We start from the raw sequence: 18,775 nt of genomic DNA, 5'->3' as shown, positions 1-18,775 counted from the left end.
AAGAGGAGGGGGCTGCGGGGCTGGTGGCTGGGGGCCATGTGGGCTGGGAGGGGGCTCCCTCCTGGGGAGCAGGCTGCTGGGGTGGGAGCAGGCTGCTGGGGTGGGAGCAGACTGTGTTTACGCTCCCCACGTACCCAGCCCACTCGCCTCTCGTTCCCAGCTCCCACCCCTGCGCTCTGCACAGTCTGCGCTGAGAGCTGCCGCCCTCAGCCCCGGAACTCTGCAGGGGGCCCCGCAGACCCTGCCCGCTGCCTCCCCGTACAGGGGTTGGCCCGGGGCCCATGTCAGGGACGGGACAATGTCCCCTAGAGGCTGAGTCCTTCTCCCCTCCCGTTTCCTTAGAAAGAGCCACCGCTTAGAAGTTTGGGGTCCTGGTAGACTGACCACAACAGGCGGGAGGGGACCAGGAGATGGAACTGAGGCCGGGAGCTGGTTCGCTCCTGGCCCATCGCACAGAGCTGCTGTGAGGGTTAAATTAGATAATGGGTGTACAGTGCTCAGCATGCCACGTGTTTAACATATGCGAACGAGTGTGATTATTTATGAACTGTCAGTTACTGAATTAGGAATTTCAGAACAAGCAGTAGGCTCCAAGCAGCTCCAGGCGCTCACCTCCTCACCCCGCGGCCCTTCCCGCCCTGTCTGTCCACATACACAGTCGCTGGGCGGTGGGGAATTCTGAAACAGCAGAGGTGGCAGTTGCTGGATGGGGACACCTAGGAAGAACCGGCACCCAGTAAGATGTACAACGGGGCAGTACTGTTGCCTCTGTGTGCCCAGGGCCCTGTCCCAACCTCCAGTGGGGTCTCGGCCTGGCCACGTCCCCCAGGCGACTGGCTTTGAGCGTCAGCTCCCAGAGGAGACAGGAGGTGGCTGCCCTGACGCTCCTCCATCCTCCGCCTGAATGCTAATCTCTCCGCTGGTGGGAGCCTGAGTGACAGGGAAAAGGCTGCTCTGAGCTGCAGGGTGGCCGAGGGCAGCAGCCGGGACCAGGGAGGTGCTGCTGTCTGCCACTTCTGCGGCTGAGACTCAGGGTTCCCGCCAGTCTCTCCCGGAGCCTGGAACATGACCAGAGAGCTGATGAGGTGGGGGTGGGAGGGAAGTGGCCGAAGCAGCTGTTCCTGTCCTGAGTCGCCCTTGGGTGCAGATGTGCCCTCGGGGAGTACTTGCCCGTCCCCAAAGTGGGCAGGATGGTCCCGGATGAGGGTGTACAGCAGAGGCTCTGGTCTAAGACAGAGTGGGCATGTGCCTGAGCTAAGGCTGGCACAACGGCCTGAGGGCAGGGCACCCCACTGGTCCCGATGGCTCCCAGCGCCCCTCTGCAGGGGCCTCGCTGTTAAGAAGAAGCCCAAGACCACCTTTGGGAGCCTCAAAAGGAGAACGGCCAAGTGGCTTGCACTATGATGACAATACTACTAATATTATTAATGATGGCTAACATGTCTCAAACATTTATTCCGTGCTAGGCACTGTGCCAAGTGCTTTCTTTGTGAGCATTGTCTTGTTAATGAGGCAGGAACGTTGTTATCCTCACTTACCCAATAAGGAAAGTGAAGTTCACAGACTTTGCTCAAGGTCACTCACAGCTAATAGTGAACCCAGGACCGGCACGCACTTGGGCAACACTTATACAGTTGTGAAGCTGCTGGGACACAGGAGACCTGAGTCTAGAGTCAGGTGTGACCACTCTCCCAGGGCACATGAATGAGAGCTTGGCCCCACCCTGGCGACACCTTTGCAGGTGGGCTGGGGGGGTCTGCCAGGGTTATTCCCAGCCGCTCTCCTCAGGAACTCATCTTTCAAGGGCAGACCGGACTCAGGGCCCTGAAAGCCTAGACCTTGCCTGCCAGTCAAGGGGAGTGAGGACAGCTGCCTCTCCAGGGTCTGTCATCCCTCCCAGAGAGGAAGCAGTGGCCGCTGTCAGGAGTGACAGTGAGGTCATCGCTCACAACCACGGCCACTGCCACTCTGTTGCCTCCTTTGACCCCGGGGAGGGATGATGGGGAGCTTGAACAGGAAGGTTTCTTTCTTTCTTATTTTTTTTTTTTTACAGGGGGAAGGCTCAGGGCATGGAGACCAAGGAAGTGGCTTCGAAAGGCACCTACTGACTTAAGCTGGAAACAAGTCCTTGAACCTAGTGACTACAGGCCATCTACGTGGGGTACATACGCCCCCTAGTGGGGACTAAGACTAGAGAGTGGCTGAGAAAATCAAAACAAAAAAAGATTTACATGACCTATGAGCCTGGGTAGAAATGGTCACTCCCTGCTCCACGTGCGTGCACGCGCACACGCGCACAAAGACACACACGCACTGGCACATTTAATACCACATGCAGAAGCCAGCTGACTTAAGCATTAAAAGAAATGATTTAATTTATTCAACTGATAACAAGCACGCACTGGCAGCCTACAGTGTGCATTGTCAGATGTGTGTTGGGTGTGATACGGTGGTGACAGGGACTGTGCCTGCCCTGCCAGTTAGTGCCACGGAAAGTCCCCGCCTTGGAATTGCAATTCTGCCAGCTGAGCAGCTGCCTGGTCACATGACCTTTCTTTCTGCGGACTCGACTTCCCCACTTAATAAATATATGTTGAACTCGGGTGAGCTGGCGCTGAGGACGTAAAGAACTAACGCCCATCTTCGGCAAAAGAACCGCCTAATGAAATGATGGGGCTGGACCGCTGGGGGCCCCGTAGTTCTCCCAATCAAAAGAGACTAAAAGGGACTGTGCCTGGAGGTGCTAGGAAAGACTCCCCCACTCCAGAAACACTCTGCTGGGCCAGTGTGCCAGTTACTGTGGGTACAAAATATATTACAACTTCCTGCCGCAAACAACCAGAAAACTGCGCAAAATAAAAGAAACAGACACTTGACAACGGGCGGCACATGGAATAGTGACCCCACGGCTGCCTCCGCATCTGCCTCGGACAGTGCCTGCCTGTGGCGTGGGGTGGGGGAACCACGTGGACCACAGTGGTGTCACCGGGTGAAGAGACGAGATCAGAACTCAGACGGTGCGGAGTCCCTAAGGGTTACCGCACAGATCGACAGGAGCCAAAAACAGATGCAATGAAGCCGAGTCGATGGAGGAAGAAAAGCCCTCTCGGTAGAACACAAAATGCACTAACCGTGAAAGAAAAACGGATTAACTGGACTTCATCAAAATTCTTAGGACTGGGAGAAAATATTTGCCAAGCAAAGATCTGAGAAAGGATCTGTAGCCAGAATATATCAAGGACTTTTACAAGTTGATATCAAGAAGAGGACTTATAAAAAGGGTTTTTTAATAGACACTTCACAGAAAAGTATACCTATGGCCAGTGAACACATAGAATGATGCTGAACACGGTAAGTCATCAGGGAAATGCAAATCAAGACACCCACGTCCTTCTCTGCACACCCACCGGATTGGTTCAAATTAACGACTGACCGTGATCGGTGTCGCCGAGGGTGAGGGCAACCGCAACCCTGTGTGCGTTGCTGGGGTTGCGTACAGTGTCACATCCACTTGGCAAACCGGTTTGGCAGTTTCTCATGAATTCATCCAAGAAGGATGAAAACGTATGCCCACAAAACGAGCTGTACAAAAATGTTCACAGCATCTTTATTAGTAATAGCCCCAAATTGAAAATGACCTAAGTATCCACCAATATGTGAATGGATGAACAAACAGTGGTACATTCATACAATGGAATACTAGTCGGCAATAAAAATGATCTGCTGATGTAAGCCACACACGGGGAACACCGAGAAGCCAGACACAGAGGGTACCTGCCGTATGAATCTGTTTGTATGAAATTTCAGGACAGGCCAAACTAGTCCACAGTGACAGAAAGCGGACAGGTGGCTGTCCGGGGCCAAGGCTGGATAGATAGGAGACTGACTCCGAAACGGTGTGAAGGTGCTTTCTGCAGTGATGACGTTCTAAACCGTGACTGGGGTTGTGGACACATAGGTGTAAACACATGTTGAACTACTGAACTGTACATTTTAAATGAATGGACTTTATTGTATGTAAATTATGCCTCAATAAAGGTGATCGAAAGAGTTAAAAAACAAAAAAAGAATGAACACCTGATCCTTGTCTTGCTGGCAGACACGTACAAAAGCCAGACATGAAAACAAATAATCGTGAAACAGTGGCTATTAAAAGAAGTATGTTCACACGCTGAGAGTTCTGTGTACTACGTGCTCCCCTGGTGCCAGGTCCATGCCAGGCGCTCTGCCTGAGCACCCTGACAGTCCCAAGAGGTTCGGATGGGCAGCCTCGTGTCCCGGGTAAGACAGTGAGGCTTCGGGAGAGGGGCAGTCATTTGCCCAAGGTGCCTCAGCTAGAATCACCAGAGCCAGGCCCCCACTCCGGGTCGGCCTGGCTGCAGAGCACGTGCCAGACCGGCCTGCCACAGGGACACTGAGGAAAGGGGTCGGGGACTGTCCCAGCGTCTTAGGTAAGACCTCGCAGAGGAGGCAGTATCTGAATTATGACCTGGGATTTGCTAAGCAGAGAAGAGGACGAGGGGAAGGAAATTTCAAGGCAAAGGGAACAGATAACATGAACGAAGGCCGTGTGACAGCTGCGAGGGGGCAGGGGTTTCTGGGAAAGCACACACATGTCCAGAAAACAGCAGAAGAGGTCAATAGAATACTCCATGTTCTTCAAGCTCATCTATTTTTTAAAAACCCATGCAAAATGTTCCACTGTCGACAGTGTTAGCTTTTCAGGAAACCCAGCACGGTGGTTAAGACCGCAGGTTTTGAGGCTGGATTGTCTGAGTTCAGATCTGGATGCTTCCACTTACTAATGACATTTCCCTTTCTGCACTTGGCTTCCTCGGCGGCAAGATGGGGGAATAACAGGGCTGTTGTGACAGTCAAATGAGACAGCACATAAAGGTGCTCACAGTCAAGTGTATCCATCGAATATGTACAGCTTTTTGTATGTCAATCATGGTTTTGTATGTCAATCATGATCTCAATACATGGTTTCAAAAAAAAAAAAAAAGGTGCTTAGAGAATGCCTGGCCGGGAGCAAACACTTAATACACATTAGCTGCTAAAATGTGAAAATATGTGCCTCTGAATCGGAACGAAGGATTTGAAAAGAGGGGGCTTCAGGGCTGGTCATTTCAGTGGTTCAAAAGCATCATGAAGGACTCACTTTCTTTCTTTCTACTCTTGCTTTGAAACGAGCCTCACAGATGCAAGATGGCTGCTGCAGTCACAAGCGTCACATCTTCACGAGGTCCCAAAGCAAGGAGAGGATGTTGTTTTCAAAAAACGAGAAAACTTCCCTGAACTTGGCAGACCGGCATTGCAGATCTGTCCTAAAACAATTACTGGCAAAGGGATTGATTTATCCTGTGGGTCTGGTGCAGACTAATCGAGACCCCCCCTTAGGGCTGGGGAGGGACCTGCCGCGCCTGAAGCACAGGGCTGCCCAGCTGCAGTCTGTTCTGTCTATAATACGGAGGAAGGACAGCTACGGGACTGGCCACTAGTGCCTGCCACACAAAAGGAGAGGATGTTGTTTTCATGACATAAGCAGGCGACTGTTCCTGACATAAGCAGCCAACTGTTTGGGATATACTTATTCTCCTTCGTGTTCTTATTAATAAAATTAAAGATTCCTTTCCAGGTTAAGAATTTGACTTCCATGTTCCAAAGACTCTGTTTTCTATTACTGTGTCGGTTTTGGATACCATGTCTTAAACCCTGTCACTGAATGGAACTGGTTGAGCTGACCACCTGAACACAGCAGCCAGCTGACCAGATTTCCCCTTTGCACTCAGAGCTGGGGTCCCCGAGCAGCACTGGGGACTTCTGCTCTGCTCGGCTTGTGATCTACTTCTGTCACTTACCACTAGACTGTGGAGCGCATTCCATGTTGATAAATATAGATCTATACTCGGTTGAATAATAGCTATAGAATAATTCTACCATATGTAAAACTTAAAAATTCTAGACCTCACCAGCAACGGGGTGCGAATGAAGTCAAAACACCATTAACGCTCAGTCTGGACGGCTCTGAGCCCTCGCTCGCTCATTCGGGAATTCAGATGCATGCTTTGAAGCCTCCCGCAGTTATTTCTCGATGGCTTTCATAGTGTACCTGACATGCGCTCAGACACAAGGTCTCCCACTGCATTTTGCTCTGGCCTCTTGGCCACTGCCCAGCAGCCTGTGACACCCCCATGTGCTGGGAGCCTGCTGCTGTTCCACCAAGTACTCTGTCATGTGTGAAAGCCACACTGGGGCCTATGGCACAGTGGCCCTTCTTGAGCTGTGTAGAATGGCCCTCACTGCACACAGAGTGGCAACTAATCTGGGACCCAAGACAGCCCTGCTGGAGCCCAGAGCCTTATAATCTTTCACAGATCAGCTCCTGCAGCCTCTCATCCTCACCCTTCTGGCCATAAAGTGTCTCAAAACACAGAAACAGGTGTCCATCATCTTCCCCCCTTCAACCTCATCTCTAATTTCATCCTTAACCACCCTCGCAAAAACACAAAAACCGATTCTGTCCTCCCATTTCCACTTCCTTCAAATCAAAACCCCTTAGATAGAAGATCAATTTATAGATGCATGGTGCAGTACGACTTAGTGGTAAAAGCATAGCCTCCGCAGGCTGAGATCAAACCCTGACTCTACCAGGTATATGTGCGAATTTGGACAGGTCACCTAATCTCTCAATGCTTCTGTCACCTCATCTGTATACGGGGATCGGAACAGTGCTCTCCGTAAAGTGGGAATGGCACATAAGTAAGTATCACCTATCACTGATACTGTACGAATATCACCTATTGACACTGTGTGAAATATCACTTATCATTATTGTTCTGCCTGCAGGTTACTTGCCTACTACAGTAGTTTCACAACCGCTTTCGGCAAATCCCACACTTAGAATTCCCTCTGCGGATTGGAAATGAAAGGAGCTGTTTCTTCCTTTCAGTATGATACAAAAGAATGTCTTCAAGAGTAAGACAGAAACACTTAATGACCAGCTTCACAAGACAGAAGTTATTGCTAAGTGAGTTAATGATTATTTGTTGAGTACTTAACTGTGAGCAGAGGCCACCGAATACCAACGAGGCACTGCGAGGAAATTAAAAAGAAAAAAGTAACAATTAAAAGAGATTTCTGCCTCGAAGAGCTTACAAATTAAGGGAGTCAAACGCAAACACATGCGATAACTTGAAAATAAGCACCTGCAACATATTACCAGATACAGAATATAATTCAAACTAAATGGCACAAACTAAAGGGTTGACGAGAATGGGGAGAGACTGATGCAGAAAAGGCTTCGTGTCCTGCAAATTTAAACTAATTTCCAAACAGGCATAAATTCCGGCCCCGACTCTAGTTGTTTTGTCCTATTGTTATTTCAAAAATGAAGCCAGGATGGTTGACTGAAAAATAACATTCAGAAGTAGCAGTGGGTGCTACATTATTTTGTTCTTTTCCTAATGTGACGATTTTTCCTTCTCGGCGTTAGAGTCGCACACCAGCAGCGGGTCCCGGCTCGCATCCCCAGGCTCGCATCCCGGGTTCGGGTAATTTGGCGCAGCCCCGGCCCGTCGCTCTCGGGCGCCCTCTGCCGCCGGGGCCTCACCGCTCTCGCCCCAACTTTAAGGGCGGCTGAGCGGGACGCCGAACCGTTCCCCGGGACTCTCCCTCGCCTTCACTAAAGCAACCAATCGCCCCAACGACCCCTCCCCGTCCACAAATGAAATCCACAGAGCAATTGAGAACTCTGGCCGTACCTCAGTTTCCTCATGGGTCCCCTCCTGAGGCCCCCTTGAACTTTCTGCGCGCCCCTCCTCCCCCGCCCGCCTCAGTCTCGGCCAGGGACAATCTGTGCACTCAGTAGCTTAAGCGACCGTCCATCTTCATTTTTTAACGGCCCTGGCTTTTCACACATCAGGCCTCCACCCTCACTCCTCTACTGCCCGTGGCCTGCTCCTGAGTCACGCTGAGAACGCGGCTACCCGCTGGCTGTCATTTGGACTACATTTCCCATCAGCCTCTTTTCATCATCGCGAGAACCCCAGCGAGGCTGCCGAGAAGACTTATGCGCAGGCGCGGTTCCCCTTCCTTTTCGAGGCCGGCCACATGGTGGAAGTCATGGAGGCTTCTGTTCCGAGCGAGCAGCCTCAGGCCTTTGGCAGTGGTAAGGCTGCGGAGGTGGGAAAACGGGGTCTTCCATGGCGCGGCGCTAGTACACTTACCCCCTCCTTTTAGAGGTGAAATAGTAACGATAAATCGGTCTCTCCTTATAGGGTGATTGGGGAGTTTTCGTTGAGAAAACGCTTTCTAAACAGCGCGAGTTTTTATGATCGAGGGTAGAGAGCTCAAGCCCATCTTCAGCGTCGAAGGGCCTTCGGGGAGAGAGGTCCTGACAACCTGCACAACCCCGCACGCAGCCCAGCGGCCCTGAGCTCAGCGCCCGCGGGTCTGCCTTGGAGTTTGGCTGACAGTGGCAGTTCTTAATTCACTTTAAAAGAGTTAACGTTTGAATACTTGACTTCCTCCTGGAGTGTCTCGAGAACGGCCCCAATCAGTAGTTTGTATTTAATTATACAAATAGTAAACAGTGGGATTGTAGATCTTGGAAAGGTGTACTTTTACGACAAACCTTACATGCTCATCTCCCCCCTACCCCCTTCTCCCCACCCCCAGGCCTGCCTTTGGCATCTGCGGAGATGATGAGAAGCAGACCTTCGGGTTGAAGCTTGAAAGTAATGAATGGAACCCTGGAACGAGTAAGAATGCGTGCAGGCAGGCATGACCTGGTGGGCACCAAAAATGAGAAAGCCAAGAGGGTGTGAAGGCCTGTCACATACAGTGGCCTCGTAATTTATTCTGAAGTTAGGTGCAATTCTGAACAAATGTTGGCATAAATTCCGTATCCGGAAATGAGGAGGGTCTTGTGCTAGTATAATTTGGGGGCCACTAGGTGTCACTGTTTAAAGGCAGATGGTTACCACTGTATACAGGGGTGGAAAAGGAGCCTTGGAAAATGAGTTCTGGTTGCCTGGGGTTTAGAAATGTTTGTTATGGGGTTGAGCTGAGGGTAATTTAAAGTTATCCCTGTCTGAAAGGACATCTTTTGTCAAGAGTGAAGCTCAGCTTTTCAAATACCAATCTTGAGAATAACTATTTGATTGTTTCACTGAAAAGTGTGTTATTTCTTTTAGATTAAAGGTGTTGGCTGTGAACATTGAAAAATGTCCCATGAAAGCCATCTTAAGATGTTGAGTGCAAGGATCTTCGTGATGAAATTTCTGTAGATGGTAAGATTTTTAGTTCTTTTCACGGAGTTGCATAGGTTATGCTCTCTTTAAGCATTGATCTGCTAGATTTTGGAGATGTGGGCCTTTCAGGGTTGTTATTGCCCAGGTAAGGGACGTTTGCTCCTTGCCAAGTAGCCTCACAAACAGTGTTTGTTACAATACTTGTTGAATTAGATCAGGCCAGTGGTTCTCGGCTGGGGGCAGAGGGTGTTACTGGGATCTACTGGATGCTGCTTGAGTGTCCTACAATGCACAAGACAGCTCCCATGACAAAGAACTATCCATCTAAAACATCAATAGTGCTGAGATTGAAGCCCTGTTTTAGACTAACTTGAGAGATGTGGGCACTAGTCTCAGCTGTTGACCAGACAGCCACACCAAAGCCTTGTTTGTATCTTCATTTGTAGGACATGATTAGTGTTTTTCAAACTAGGCTATATGTCAGAATCACCTACAAAGTGTTAAAATATCAACATTTCTGGATCCCACCGCCAGCCATGATTGAGAATGGCTCTGGGATGGGCCGAAGAATCGTGTGGCGGTTTAAGGGAGGGTATGTAGGAGCCCTAGATGATTGGATCTACTTTTAGCTCAGGGATTTTTATTACAGAGAGATTATAGTACTGGCTATTTTTAAGTTGCTCTCGGGGCGGATCATATAATCCTCCGTCTTACAAAACTGGAAGCCAGATACTTGCTCTGCAGAATCATTTTGTACAGAGAGGTGAGCGAGAGAGAAGTGACCTCGCACGGTGTCATTTCCCTTGGCGTCAGGTACACGTCGTGCGGCTCACCTGCCGTAGGTTTGCTGAGAGGAGGAATCTCGGGCCTTTGCTGAGGCTAGAAAAACGCTAGGGCGTATATCCCGTTCTTAGCTGTGAGACACTGTGCCGAGGGAGACGCTTTACAAGGGAAGAAACGTCGGTGCCGGGTCTGGGAGGGTGGGAACAGCAGCACTAGAAAGGCAGTTTTGCCCATTAGGGAAAGCACGTTCTAACGAAGCACACAGCACTGAGTTCTCACAAGGAAAGTAAAGCAGAATCTGGTAAGAAAAAAGTAGCTCTCACGTGCTGTGGGCCGGCAGATTGGTGGGGGCCGAGTCCATGATGATGTCAAGTTATCCCTGTCTGAAGGCACAGAAGGGCCTTTCTGGGTGGAATTTGGATTTCTGAGACTCGGTTTCTCCAGTTTGCTTATAGAAAATGTAGGCCTGGTTTACAATCGAGCTACGTGAGCGAGCTTCGCATGTTTCTTCTTGAATAGGTTTTTTCTTTTGCAATTTCTCCCTGCCGAGGACAGTCGCAGGCTCAGTCTGAAGCGGATCCTCCGGAAAATACCAGCAGCAGCACGTGGCAGCCGCGCTGGACCCGGCGGGGTCCTTCTCACGAGCGTGACAGACTTCCCAACAGGTGGGGGGTGTTTTTGCTTCCCCGACCCAGAGGTAGGGTTATGCCAAGTGGCAGAGAGACTGTAGCATAGCTTTGTTTTCTTTTCTAGATATCTCAGGGTGAGAGACAGAACAGCAGTTTTGCCTGAAGCAAGCGACACGATCCCTCTCCTGCTGCGCGTAAGCTTTCCGTTCCTGTCTTAACGTGTCCCTCAGAAGCCCCGCAAGCCCGTGATGTTCGTTATCCCTGTCTGAAAATCTCGACTGAGGGAGAACAGTGTTCTGAGGCTTACGGGTTCGTTTGGCTCTGTGCTCTTAAAAGTAGTTCAGGCTTTATCAGGGATCAGATCGAATGGTCTCTCAAGGGGGTTTTCTGTCCCCTGCCGAGACCTCAGGCTAGCACATCGCCCCTCTGCAACTTGAGAACCAGTCTGTGGCTGCTCTCTCGCTTTGGGCCCCTCGATTAAGGTCTCTGAGGGTACAGGCTATGAGAGGTGGCAGAAATGGGCACGGGACCCGGGTTTGGTTTAGGCTTATTGTGGAATGAAAGAGCGCTTGTCACATATTTCAAGAAAATTAATGTGCTCTTTGGAGCAGGCTGAAATGTCACATGTCTGCCAGCTGAGGCAGCGAGCACGCGTAAGGGCTCTGACGTCTTTCTTCTGTGCCGTATCCCGACCTTCAGCAAAGAAGGGGTACCGTGGCACTGGCAGAGCTGTTTGGGTTCCAGGTGCTTCGTTAGCACCAGGGACCTCTCCTAGAGTTAGCTTGGGCCCTGTCGAAATGAGTGTCTGGTGTGGGGCTGCTCCTTGGGCGGCAGAGGGCTGGTTGCCTGGCACGTAAGCAAGAAAGGAGCAAAGTGGCTCTGGGCAGGGAGGCTGTCCGCCTTTGTTCGCATTTAAATGCCAGGCTTGAAGTCGGCACAGATGGCCATTTCTGTTGACTGGGAGGCGTGTGTGGGCTCTTCACGTTAAAGGTCACGCTCGTTCAGTCACCAAGGAAGCTCTAGGGTTAAACAAGTGGAAGGGGCACGGGAGCAAGTGGAGAAGTCTACAGTGAAGTCTTAGCCCCAGAGGGGGGTGGTGAATAGAAACGTCCCCAGTGCCTCACGGGTGTTCTTTACCGGCCGCTGAGCAGACGCTGCTCCCTCCAAGCTCCGTCTCCCAAAAAGGAGCGTAGAACTGTCTGATCGTACCGACTGTGCCCTCGACACACACACCAGCCTAATGATGGGTTAGAACGAGTGCTTCTGTGGTTGCCTTTTCTCTAAATTAGCTTATTGAAGTTAAGCCTTTAGTTTGAGTCCCTTAGTTGGCTGTTATATCCAGTGATTCTCTGGTTTTACAGGTGCTGTCCCAGTGCTGCTAACATCTGCTTCAGAGGAGAAGCGTAGAGTTCTTTGGACTTCATCCTCAAAAGTAGCCAGAGAATTCGAGTGACAGCGATGTTATCCCAGAAAACTTCTGGCAGTTAGTGAAGTTCGAGCTTAACAGGAACATTCGGCAAACCGCCGTTCAGGTGGTGTGGGCTTTGCTCAGGTCTGGCTGGGGCTGAATGATTGTACATTAAAGGTAATTAACATGTATATATTCCCTCGGGAAACTAAGGGGACACAGGTGCTCAGCCTAGAAAACCATTTCTCAGAGTGGATTTTCTTTGAAGTCAGTGTGTCTGGAGCTTACATCTTGAAGCACAAATAAAAAGTTTTTTAAATGACTCACATTGTGGATTTTAGAACGAGACCCACTTAAGGACAGTATTTTATGCTGTGACTCAGTAAACACATGCTCATATGAATGAAAGATTTTACAGAATAATAATTGGGGTTAACGTACACGGGATGCAATCAAATGTTTTAGTTTTTTAGTTTTTTTCCCCTTAAGTTTCCCACTAAATTGATTTCATTCCCCTCTAATGGGTTGCCACCGACATATAACTTTAGCACTTCTCAAATCTCATGGATTGACAGGTTCTGGTAACTACAGACGTGATGGGAATAGGGAAGCGTAGAGTATTGTGGGTAGGAGGGTTCCAGGGGGCAGGAAGCCCTGGTTTCCTCGGGCGGCTGCTTTAGTCAGTAAGACCAAGTGCGCATTCTGTTTACGTGATCAGCCTTCCAGAACCAGAGGCCAGGTCCTGGGCCGTGGTGATTGATGCTGCCTTGGGAAAGCTCTGGCCGGCCAGCCCTGTGGACTCCCAAACCCCCGAGGGCCCCTGGCAGTGTAGACGGCGGAATGTGAAGGCTGCTACTCATCAGGACAGTAAACTAGCTGCCTGTCACCCTGTGTTCAACTTACTGCAGTCAGGATGTTCAGTACCCAGTAATGAGGGTTCGTTACCTGATGTCATCCTCTTGGTGACAAGGCGGTAACATCTCTAACGGGACTTCCCTCAGAGATACACAACCTTCTGTGTAGTTGGCCCCCATCAGATTCCCAGAACCTTGCCGTGGTTCTTGAATTCTCTGATCGCGATGCTACCTACATACCGCATGGTGCACTACTCCCCCCCAACACACACAAAGAGGAGCAGTTATCCATCGTTTATGCAGTCATCTAGCTTCAAATTACATTCTGCCTGTTGTGCTCCCACCTCTCCATGGGGCAGAAGTCAGTCACCTTCTCAGAAAGGTGGTTGAGACATGTCATCGAGTCGGGTTGCTTTGGAGTTTGCGTGGGGCTGTAGATGCCAGCGGCGGGGTTGGAGCTGGGGAGTGTGCGGTGCTGTAACGTTCGATCTCGTTAACTGAGTCTCTCCGCTAAGAGTCAGAGTCTCAGCCCCACCTGCTGGCTTCGAGATGTCTAGCTGTGAAGTATGCCTGCCCCGCTGGCGAGGACCGGTCACGTCTTGGGAGTGTTTGTTATCTTCAGTTTTAAAACAAGTCAGAGCAGAGCAGTCCATTTTTCCTTGAGCAAAGTTGGGGTGTCTGTCTCAGGCTCAGAGGGGCGTTCTCTCAGTTGAGCCAAGGACAAGATGGGGTGTCACAATAAACAGGCTTCAATGACAGTCACAAATCCACCCTTAATGTCATCTGTAGGGAAGAGGTGGGCCTAGGGGAGTTGGGAGTCGCTCTCACAGGCTGAAAAGACAGGTGGCTTTGGCTTCTTCCCAGGATGCGGGCCCCAGCTGCTCGAGCAAAGGGCTCCCGCTCTTCAGGGTCAGCGCTGGTACAGCCAGAGGATGCCAGCGTTGTGCAGGTCCCTCCACAGGGTGGACTCCAGGGACAGGTCATGGTTTGCGTAGAATATCAGTGGCATCTTTTTTCGTTCGAAGTAGTGGTCAGAAAATTTCTGGTAGTTGCTTGTGATGAATCCATAAGCACTAACCTGGACAAGGATTGTCATCGAGTGAGCATTTATTGAGCTTCTGCTATATGCAGACTCGTAAGGTGACATGAATTCAGAAAGGCACAGTCCCCCCACCCCGCTGCTCCCCCCTCACGCCTTGTGTGAAGACGTCACTAACATCCAGCGCTGTGCTCTTTGTACACATTCTCACCCCGGCCTTACAATCTAATGTAGGTACTACCCCCATTTTACAACAGGGGGACCAGGCTCAGGTCACCAAACGTCCCCAGTGGCAAGCTAGCGAGTGACCAGGCTGCGCTGTGAACTCGTCTGACTAAAGCCGTGATCATTAGCTCAACGTGAGGCAAAAGCCCGTCACTGCCAGTTTCCCCTTCTGTGATGCACACACGAGTCCGGCTTTAACAGGTGTGGGACCGGTCGCGGCGTGGCTGGCTTCAGTGGGAGTCACTGCCTCTCCGTGAAAACAACTGCTCCCCCTCTCCCTGTGGCTCAGGCGGGCCATCTCCCATCGGAAACGTCTCTGACTTCAGATGTGTGTGTGTGGAAGGCTGAACACGCTGCCCCACCCCTCTTCTAGAATGCCCTCATAAGAGGGTTCCCTACCCAAAAACGTGGAGAAGATTTTGCTCTCAGAAGAGCCGTCTGACAACGTGTGCCTTAAGTACCGTATAGAGCTGCAGCCCTGGAGAAGGGGGAGTGCAGGAAGTCAGTGCTGGGGCAGGTGGCTGTGTGGGGTCAGGCAGGGCTGGCCTGGGGGCTGTCCTTTAAAGCACCCCGGATGGTGGGTGGTGGCAGTCCCTCCCACCCCTTCCCATGCATCAAATTAGGTTCCATTCACATCCGTACTCTGCTGCTGTGAATCCCTGAAAATAGACCTCTTACCTGGTCACAGGTGTGCAAAGCTGTCAGCAGCATGAGGGCCCCAGTACTAGGCATATATAGGTTTCCAAAATTCGAGTTCATCAACTTGGATTTCAAAAACCTAGAAGCAAAAAGGCATCAAAACTCAAGACGTTTAGGTCTTGCCCACTAGCTTGATGGTTGTGCTATTACACTTTACAATGACCAACTCGAAAAGGATGGAAAGCCAGAAACTTTTCTAGCACAATCAAATCCCTAGTTGGGAAAAAAACGACATGAGCTCCTAAATGCAACAATCTTCAGTTGAAATAACACCTTAGGTAAAAGAGCGGGGTGAGAGAGGACAGGGCCTGTCCAGAAGAACCACAGTGAGAGACCACTTTCTCTAGAAGCCTGAGTCCAGCTTAACTTGCTTTCTGTAACCTGCTGCCCACACTCCTGGGCTAAGTAACCATCATGCTTAGAGCATAACGGCTTGTATGCGGCCTGACACCTAAGTTTCTCCACCCCCAAACTTTTGGCCAAACAGGAACCACATATGAGGGACAGGGAGCACAGTTCCTACGAGTGGCACCGTGGTGACAAGGCGCACATGTGCACGTGCACAGTCTGGGAGGGAAGCCACAGTATGACGACCGCTGGCCCTGACTCAGCCCTGGACTCACATCCAGGCTTTGCCGGGCAAGCCTCCCTCAGCCCGTCTCGGTCTGCTGCACAGGGCTGTGCCTGTGCCCCGCATCTGAGTGCCCACATCCGCTTGCCCCCTTCGCCTCAGCTGCTGGCCTTGGCTACAGCAGGGTTTCTCGACCACGGCACTACTGACATTTAAAAGGGCCATATAATTTGTTGCGGGGACATCCTGTGCATTGTAGGCTGTTCCTAGTGGCACTTGCACCTCGTGACAACAGCAGCGTCCTTGGGGACAACAACATATCTCCAGACAGGGACAGATGACCCTCCTTGCCGCTGAGAACCGCTCGTAGCAGGGACAGAGGGAAGTGAGGTCAGGCGTAGTCCCCAGGCTCCTCCCTCCCCTGGGGCTGGCTGTGTTTGGGCCTGAAGGTGATGATGGCTCTGCTTCTCCTAGCCCCATTACCTCCCGCACCTTGCGGAACCTCCACACCCGCCTGCGCCTCTGGAACAACCCTGTCAGTACACCTGGAGTCCTCCAGGTTCCTGTCCACTTCCCACTGACCTTGACTGACACCATCAGCGTGTTAGAGCAAGCGGTCGGCCTGGAACCGGCACGTGGCTCTCCCTACAGGTTACAGTGTGGGGGGCGTGAAGGGCAGTGCCGTGGTGGCCCCCACCCCCTACCTACCTCTGTGTCAGGTAGCTGATGAAGTCTGGATGGAGTAGCTTGAATTTACTGGCAGAGGCTTCTGGTCCAAAATAGGTCTGAGGCCTATTTTGAGAAGAAGTGGACAGAGCGGCCCAGGCTGTCGTATTGCATGCTGGGGAGCGAGAAGGTGGGGCTGGGGCGCCGGCGGGGGATCAGAGGGTGGGCGGCAGCAGGGAGGGCACCACGTGCGGCTTCCCTCTCACCAGCACGTCGATAGGTGGGGTGTACGTCAGCGAGGACGGGGGCGTGAACAGGGCGGGGGGCGTCGGGTAGCTGCACCTCACCTGGGGCTGGTGGGGCGGGGGCGGGAGGAGAGGGAAGTAGAGGGACTCGGGGACAGGGGTGTGCTTGCTGACCGGGCTGGGGAAGCAGAACTGGGGCAGTGGAGCTGTGGGGGGCTGGAAGAAGGGGGGCTCCTTCAGGAAGCTGGGCACGTAGGGGGTAATGCAGGAGGGGATGCCCCGGACGGGCCCGATGTAGGAGGCAGAGCTGTGGGAGGAGGACCTGGCCAGGGGCACCGGGGGCGTCTGGGAAGCGTTTCGAGAGATGGACTTCAAGGCAGATTGGGAGGGAGATTTGGAGGTGGGTGGAGTGGGGTTTGGGGTGGATCCTCGGGGCACATGAGGGATGTGAGGGCTGGGGGTCAGGGAGGAAGCCCTGGAGGAGGGTTGTGAGGCATTCGGGGTGGGAGGCTGGGAGGGGGGCGGGAGGAAGACCCCCGGGTAGCGGAAGGGGAAGGGGCCGGGCCACCAGGGTAGGGTTGCTGGCTAGGGTTGTGGTTGGACCGGGACTGGGAGGGGGATTGGGTGGGGGATGGGTTAGGGGTCTGGGAGGGGGAGCTCATTGGTGTTGGGGAGGCTTATGTCTGTCTGCCCCAGGTGTCTGAGCCAGCCCCGCCAAGAGCCCAGTTCCCCGCCCATGTCACAAAGCCTGCCCTGGTGACCAGCTGCAGCATTGTGAGCAATTGTTGGGTAATCAAGAGGCGGGGGCTGGGCGCAGGGTGGGGAGGTGGATGCTTGCCTGACCTTTAGGGTTAATCCCAAGGACCACCTCTGAAGCTGCTCCTTCAGGTTGGGCTGGGGGCGGGGCACTGAGATTGGAGGGCTGGTGTTCGGGGACACAGGGGTGGCAGAGATTGCTAAGGGCCTGACTCAGGGATGACAAAAGGTCTCCGTGCCACAGAGAGGAGGTTCGGCTGAGGGCCAGGGCATGGATCAAAAGAGCTGGGCACAGGCCTGCTGCCCAGGAAGGTGGGAGACAAGACAGAGAGCCCTTTGTTCCCATTTCACAGGGTGCTGGCGGCGCGGCCTGCTCGCCCACCAGCATGAGTGGCGTGGACGCTGGCCCTCCTTCTCGCTTCTAGACCCAATGTGCTCAACGGGACAGCAGACCCAGCTGTGGACGGGCCGCGCGAACGCTGCCGGGCTGGGTTGGCTCTGGGGACAGCAGCCTGAAGCCGAGGAGCCAGGCTGGCCTGCTGCATCCAGACAAGTGGCCCCTCGATCTTACGTCATCAGGAGGGTTCCCGGGGGCCAGCGGGGTGACCTGGGCTTTCCTGGGCGTCGCTGAAACGCGTACTCCCCCAGCACTCCTGAATGCTCCGAGATTTTACTGCTGCCCTCACCCGCCTTCCCCACCCGATAGTGGGAGAGGACCGAGATCGCCACGCCCTGCCCCTGCTTGCTGCTCACCTGTACCGGGACAGCAGCCTGAAGCCGAGGAGCCAGGCTGGCCTGCTGCATCCAGACAAGTGGCCCCTCGATCTTACGTCATCAGGAGGGTTCCCGGGGGCCAGCGGGGTGACCTGGGCTTTCCTGGGCGTCGCTGAAACGCGTACTCCCCCAGCACTCCTGAATGCTCGAGATTTTACTGCTGCCCTCACCGGCCTTCCCCACCCGATAGTGGGAGAGGACCGAGATCGCCACGCCCTGCCCCTGCTTGCTGCTCACCTGTCCCCTTTATCAGGGCCCTCGGGGACAGGCACACCCAGAATGGCCGATCGCAGCATCACGTAGTCGCGGATGTCTGAGGGTATGAAGATATAGTACAGGTCCTGTCGGGGCAACAGAGACACTGAGCCCCGGTGGGAACGAGGCCACTTCCAGCTCCTGCTCCGAAGGGACAGCCCTCCACGCCGTCCCGCCACCGTCCTGCCGGGGGAACCTCCCTCACGTGCCTGCCATTGCCATTCTCGGGGACCATGGCGGCTTTAGGACACGCTCACAGACCCTGTGGTACTCTCCCCTCCCAGAAGCTGACTTGCCAGCCCCTTGAGTACGGGCCAGACTTAGTGACTCACGGACAGAATTTTTCTAACGAATGGGAGACAAAATGGAAGGGATGGCATGTGACTTTGGAGACCAGGCCATGAAAGGCGCCTCGCCGCCTCGCTCTCTGAGATCACTCCCTCTGAGTGAGGTTAAGTACCATGTCGTGAGGACACTCTAGTAGCCTATAGAGGAGTCCATGTGACAAGGGCCTGTGAGGGCAACATCTTGGCTCTGGCCTCAGAGCCAAGGCCACCTGGGAGATCCTGAGCCAAAACCACTGCACTAAGCTGCTTCCGAAATCCTGACCCACTGAG

The 18,775-nt window shown here is 52.7% G+C and overlaps 1 protein-coding gene, 2 long non-coding RNA genes and 1 other non-coding gene across 7 annotated transcripts in view; 3 read left to right on the top strand and 1 right to left on the bottom strand.

Annotated features, from left to right (window-relative positions):
* Positions 1 to 5,476, top strand: part of LOC112480002 — a 9,166-nt gene extending 3,690 nt beyond the window's left edge. The window contains exon 4 of the long non-coding RNA XR_003046399.1: positions 2,054 to 5,476. This is a non-coding gene — a long non-coding RNA (uncharacterized LOC112480002). The remainder of the gene's footprint in view (positions 1 to 2,053) is intronic.
* Positions 5,477 to 8,090: 2,614 nt separating this feature from the next.
* Positions 8,091 to 12,397, top strand: LOC102891529. Of its 4 annotated transcripts, none has more exons than XR_003046473.1 (6): positions 8,091 to 8,170; positions 8,680 to 8,762; positions 9,198 to 9,293; positions 10,557 to 10,702; positions 10,791 to 10,860; positions 12,028 to 12,397. It is a non-coding gene; the product is annotated as an uncharacterized LOC102891529 (long non-coding RNA). The 4 variants fall into 4 exon arrangements; XR_003046471.1 differs by having other exon boundaries at positions 10,791 to 10,975; XR_003046472.1 differs by lacking the exon at positions 12,028 to 12,397 and having other exon boundaries at positions 9,205 to 9,293; positions 10,791 to 12,019.
* Positions 10,389 to 10,472, top strand: LOC112480144. Its single transcript, XR_003046498.1, has one exon. It is a non-coding gene; the product is annotated as a small nucleolar RNA R38 (small nucleolar RNA).
* An 810-nt stretch (positions 12,398 to 13,207) lies between the features above and the next one.
* Positions 13,208 to 18,775, bottom strand: part of ST6GALNAC2 (ST6 N-acetylgalactosaminide alpha-2,6-sialyltransferase 2) — a 21,609-nt gene continuing 16,041 nt past the window's right edge. Inside the window, exons 6-9 of the mRNA XM_015589601.2 lie at positions 18,141 to 18,244; positions 16,171 to 16,254; positions 14,871 to 14,970; positions 13,208 to 14,006 (exon numbers count right to left, since the gene is read on the bottom strand). Coding sequence (XP_015445087.1) covers positions 13,839 to 14,006; positions 14,871 to 14,970; positions 16,171 to 16,254; positions 18,141 to 18,244 — 456 coding nt within the window. The 3' untranslated portion in view covers positions 13,208 to 13,838. The remainder of the gene's footprint in view (positions 14,007 to 14,870; positions 14,971 to 16,170; positions 16,255 to 18,140; positions 18,245 to 18,775) is intronic.

This window comes from Pteropus alecto, unplaced genomic scaffold (genome assembly GCF_000325575.1).
Source record: "Pteropus alecto unplaced genomic scaffold, ASM32557v1 scaffold134, whole genome shotgun sequence".
NCBI classification, from domain to species: Eukaryota; Metazoa; Chordata; class Mammalia; order Chiroptera; family Pteropodidae; genus Pteropus; species Pteropus alecto.
This window is presented reverse-complemented; position numbering and strand designations above follow the sequence as displayed.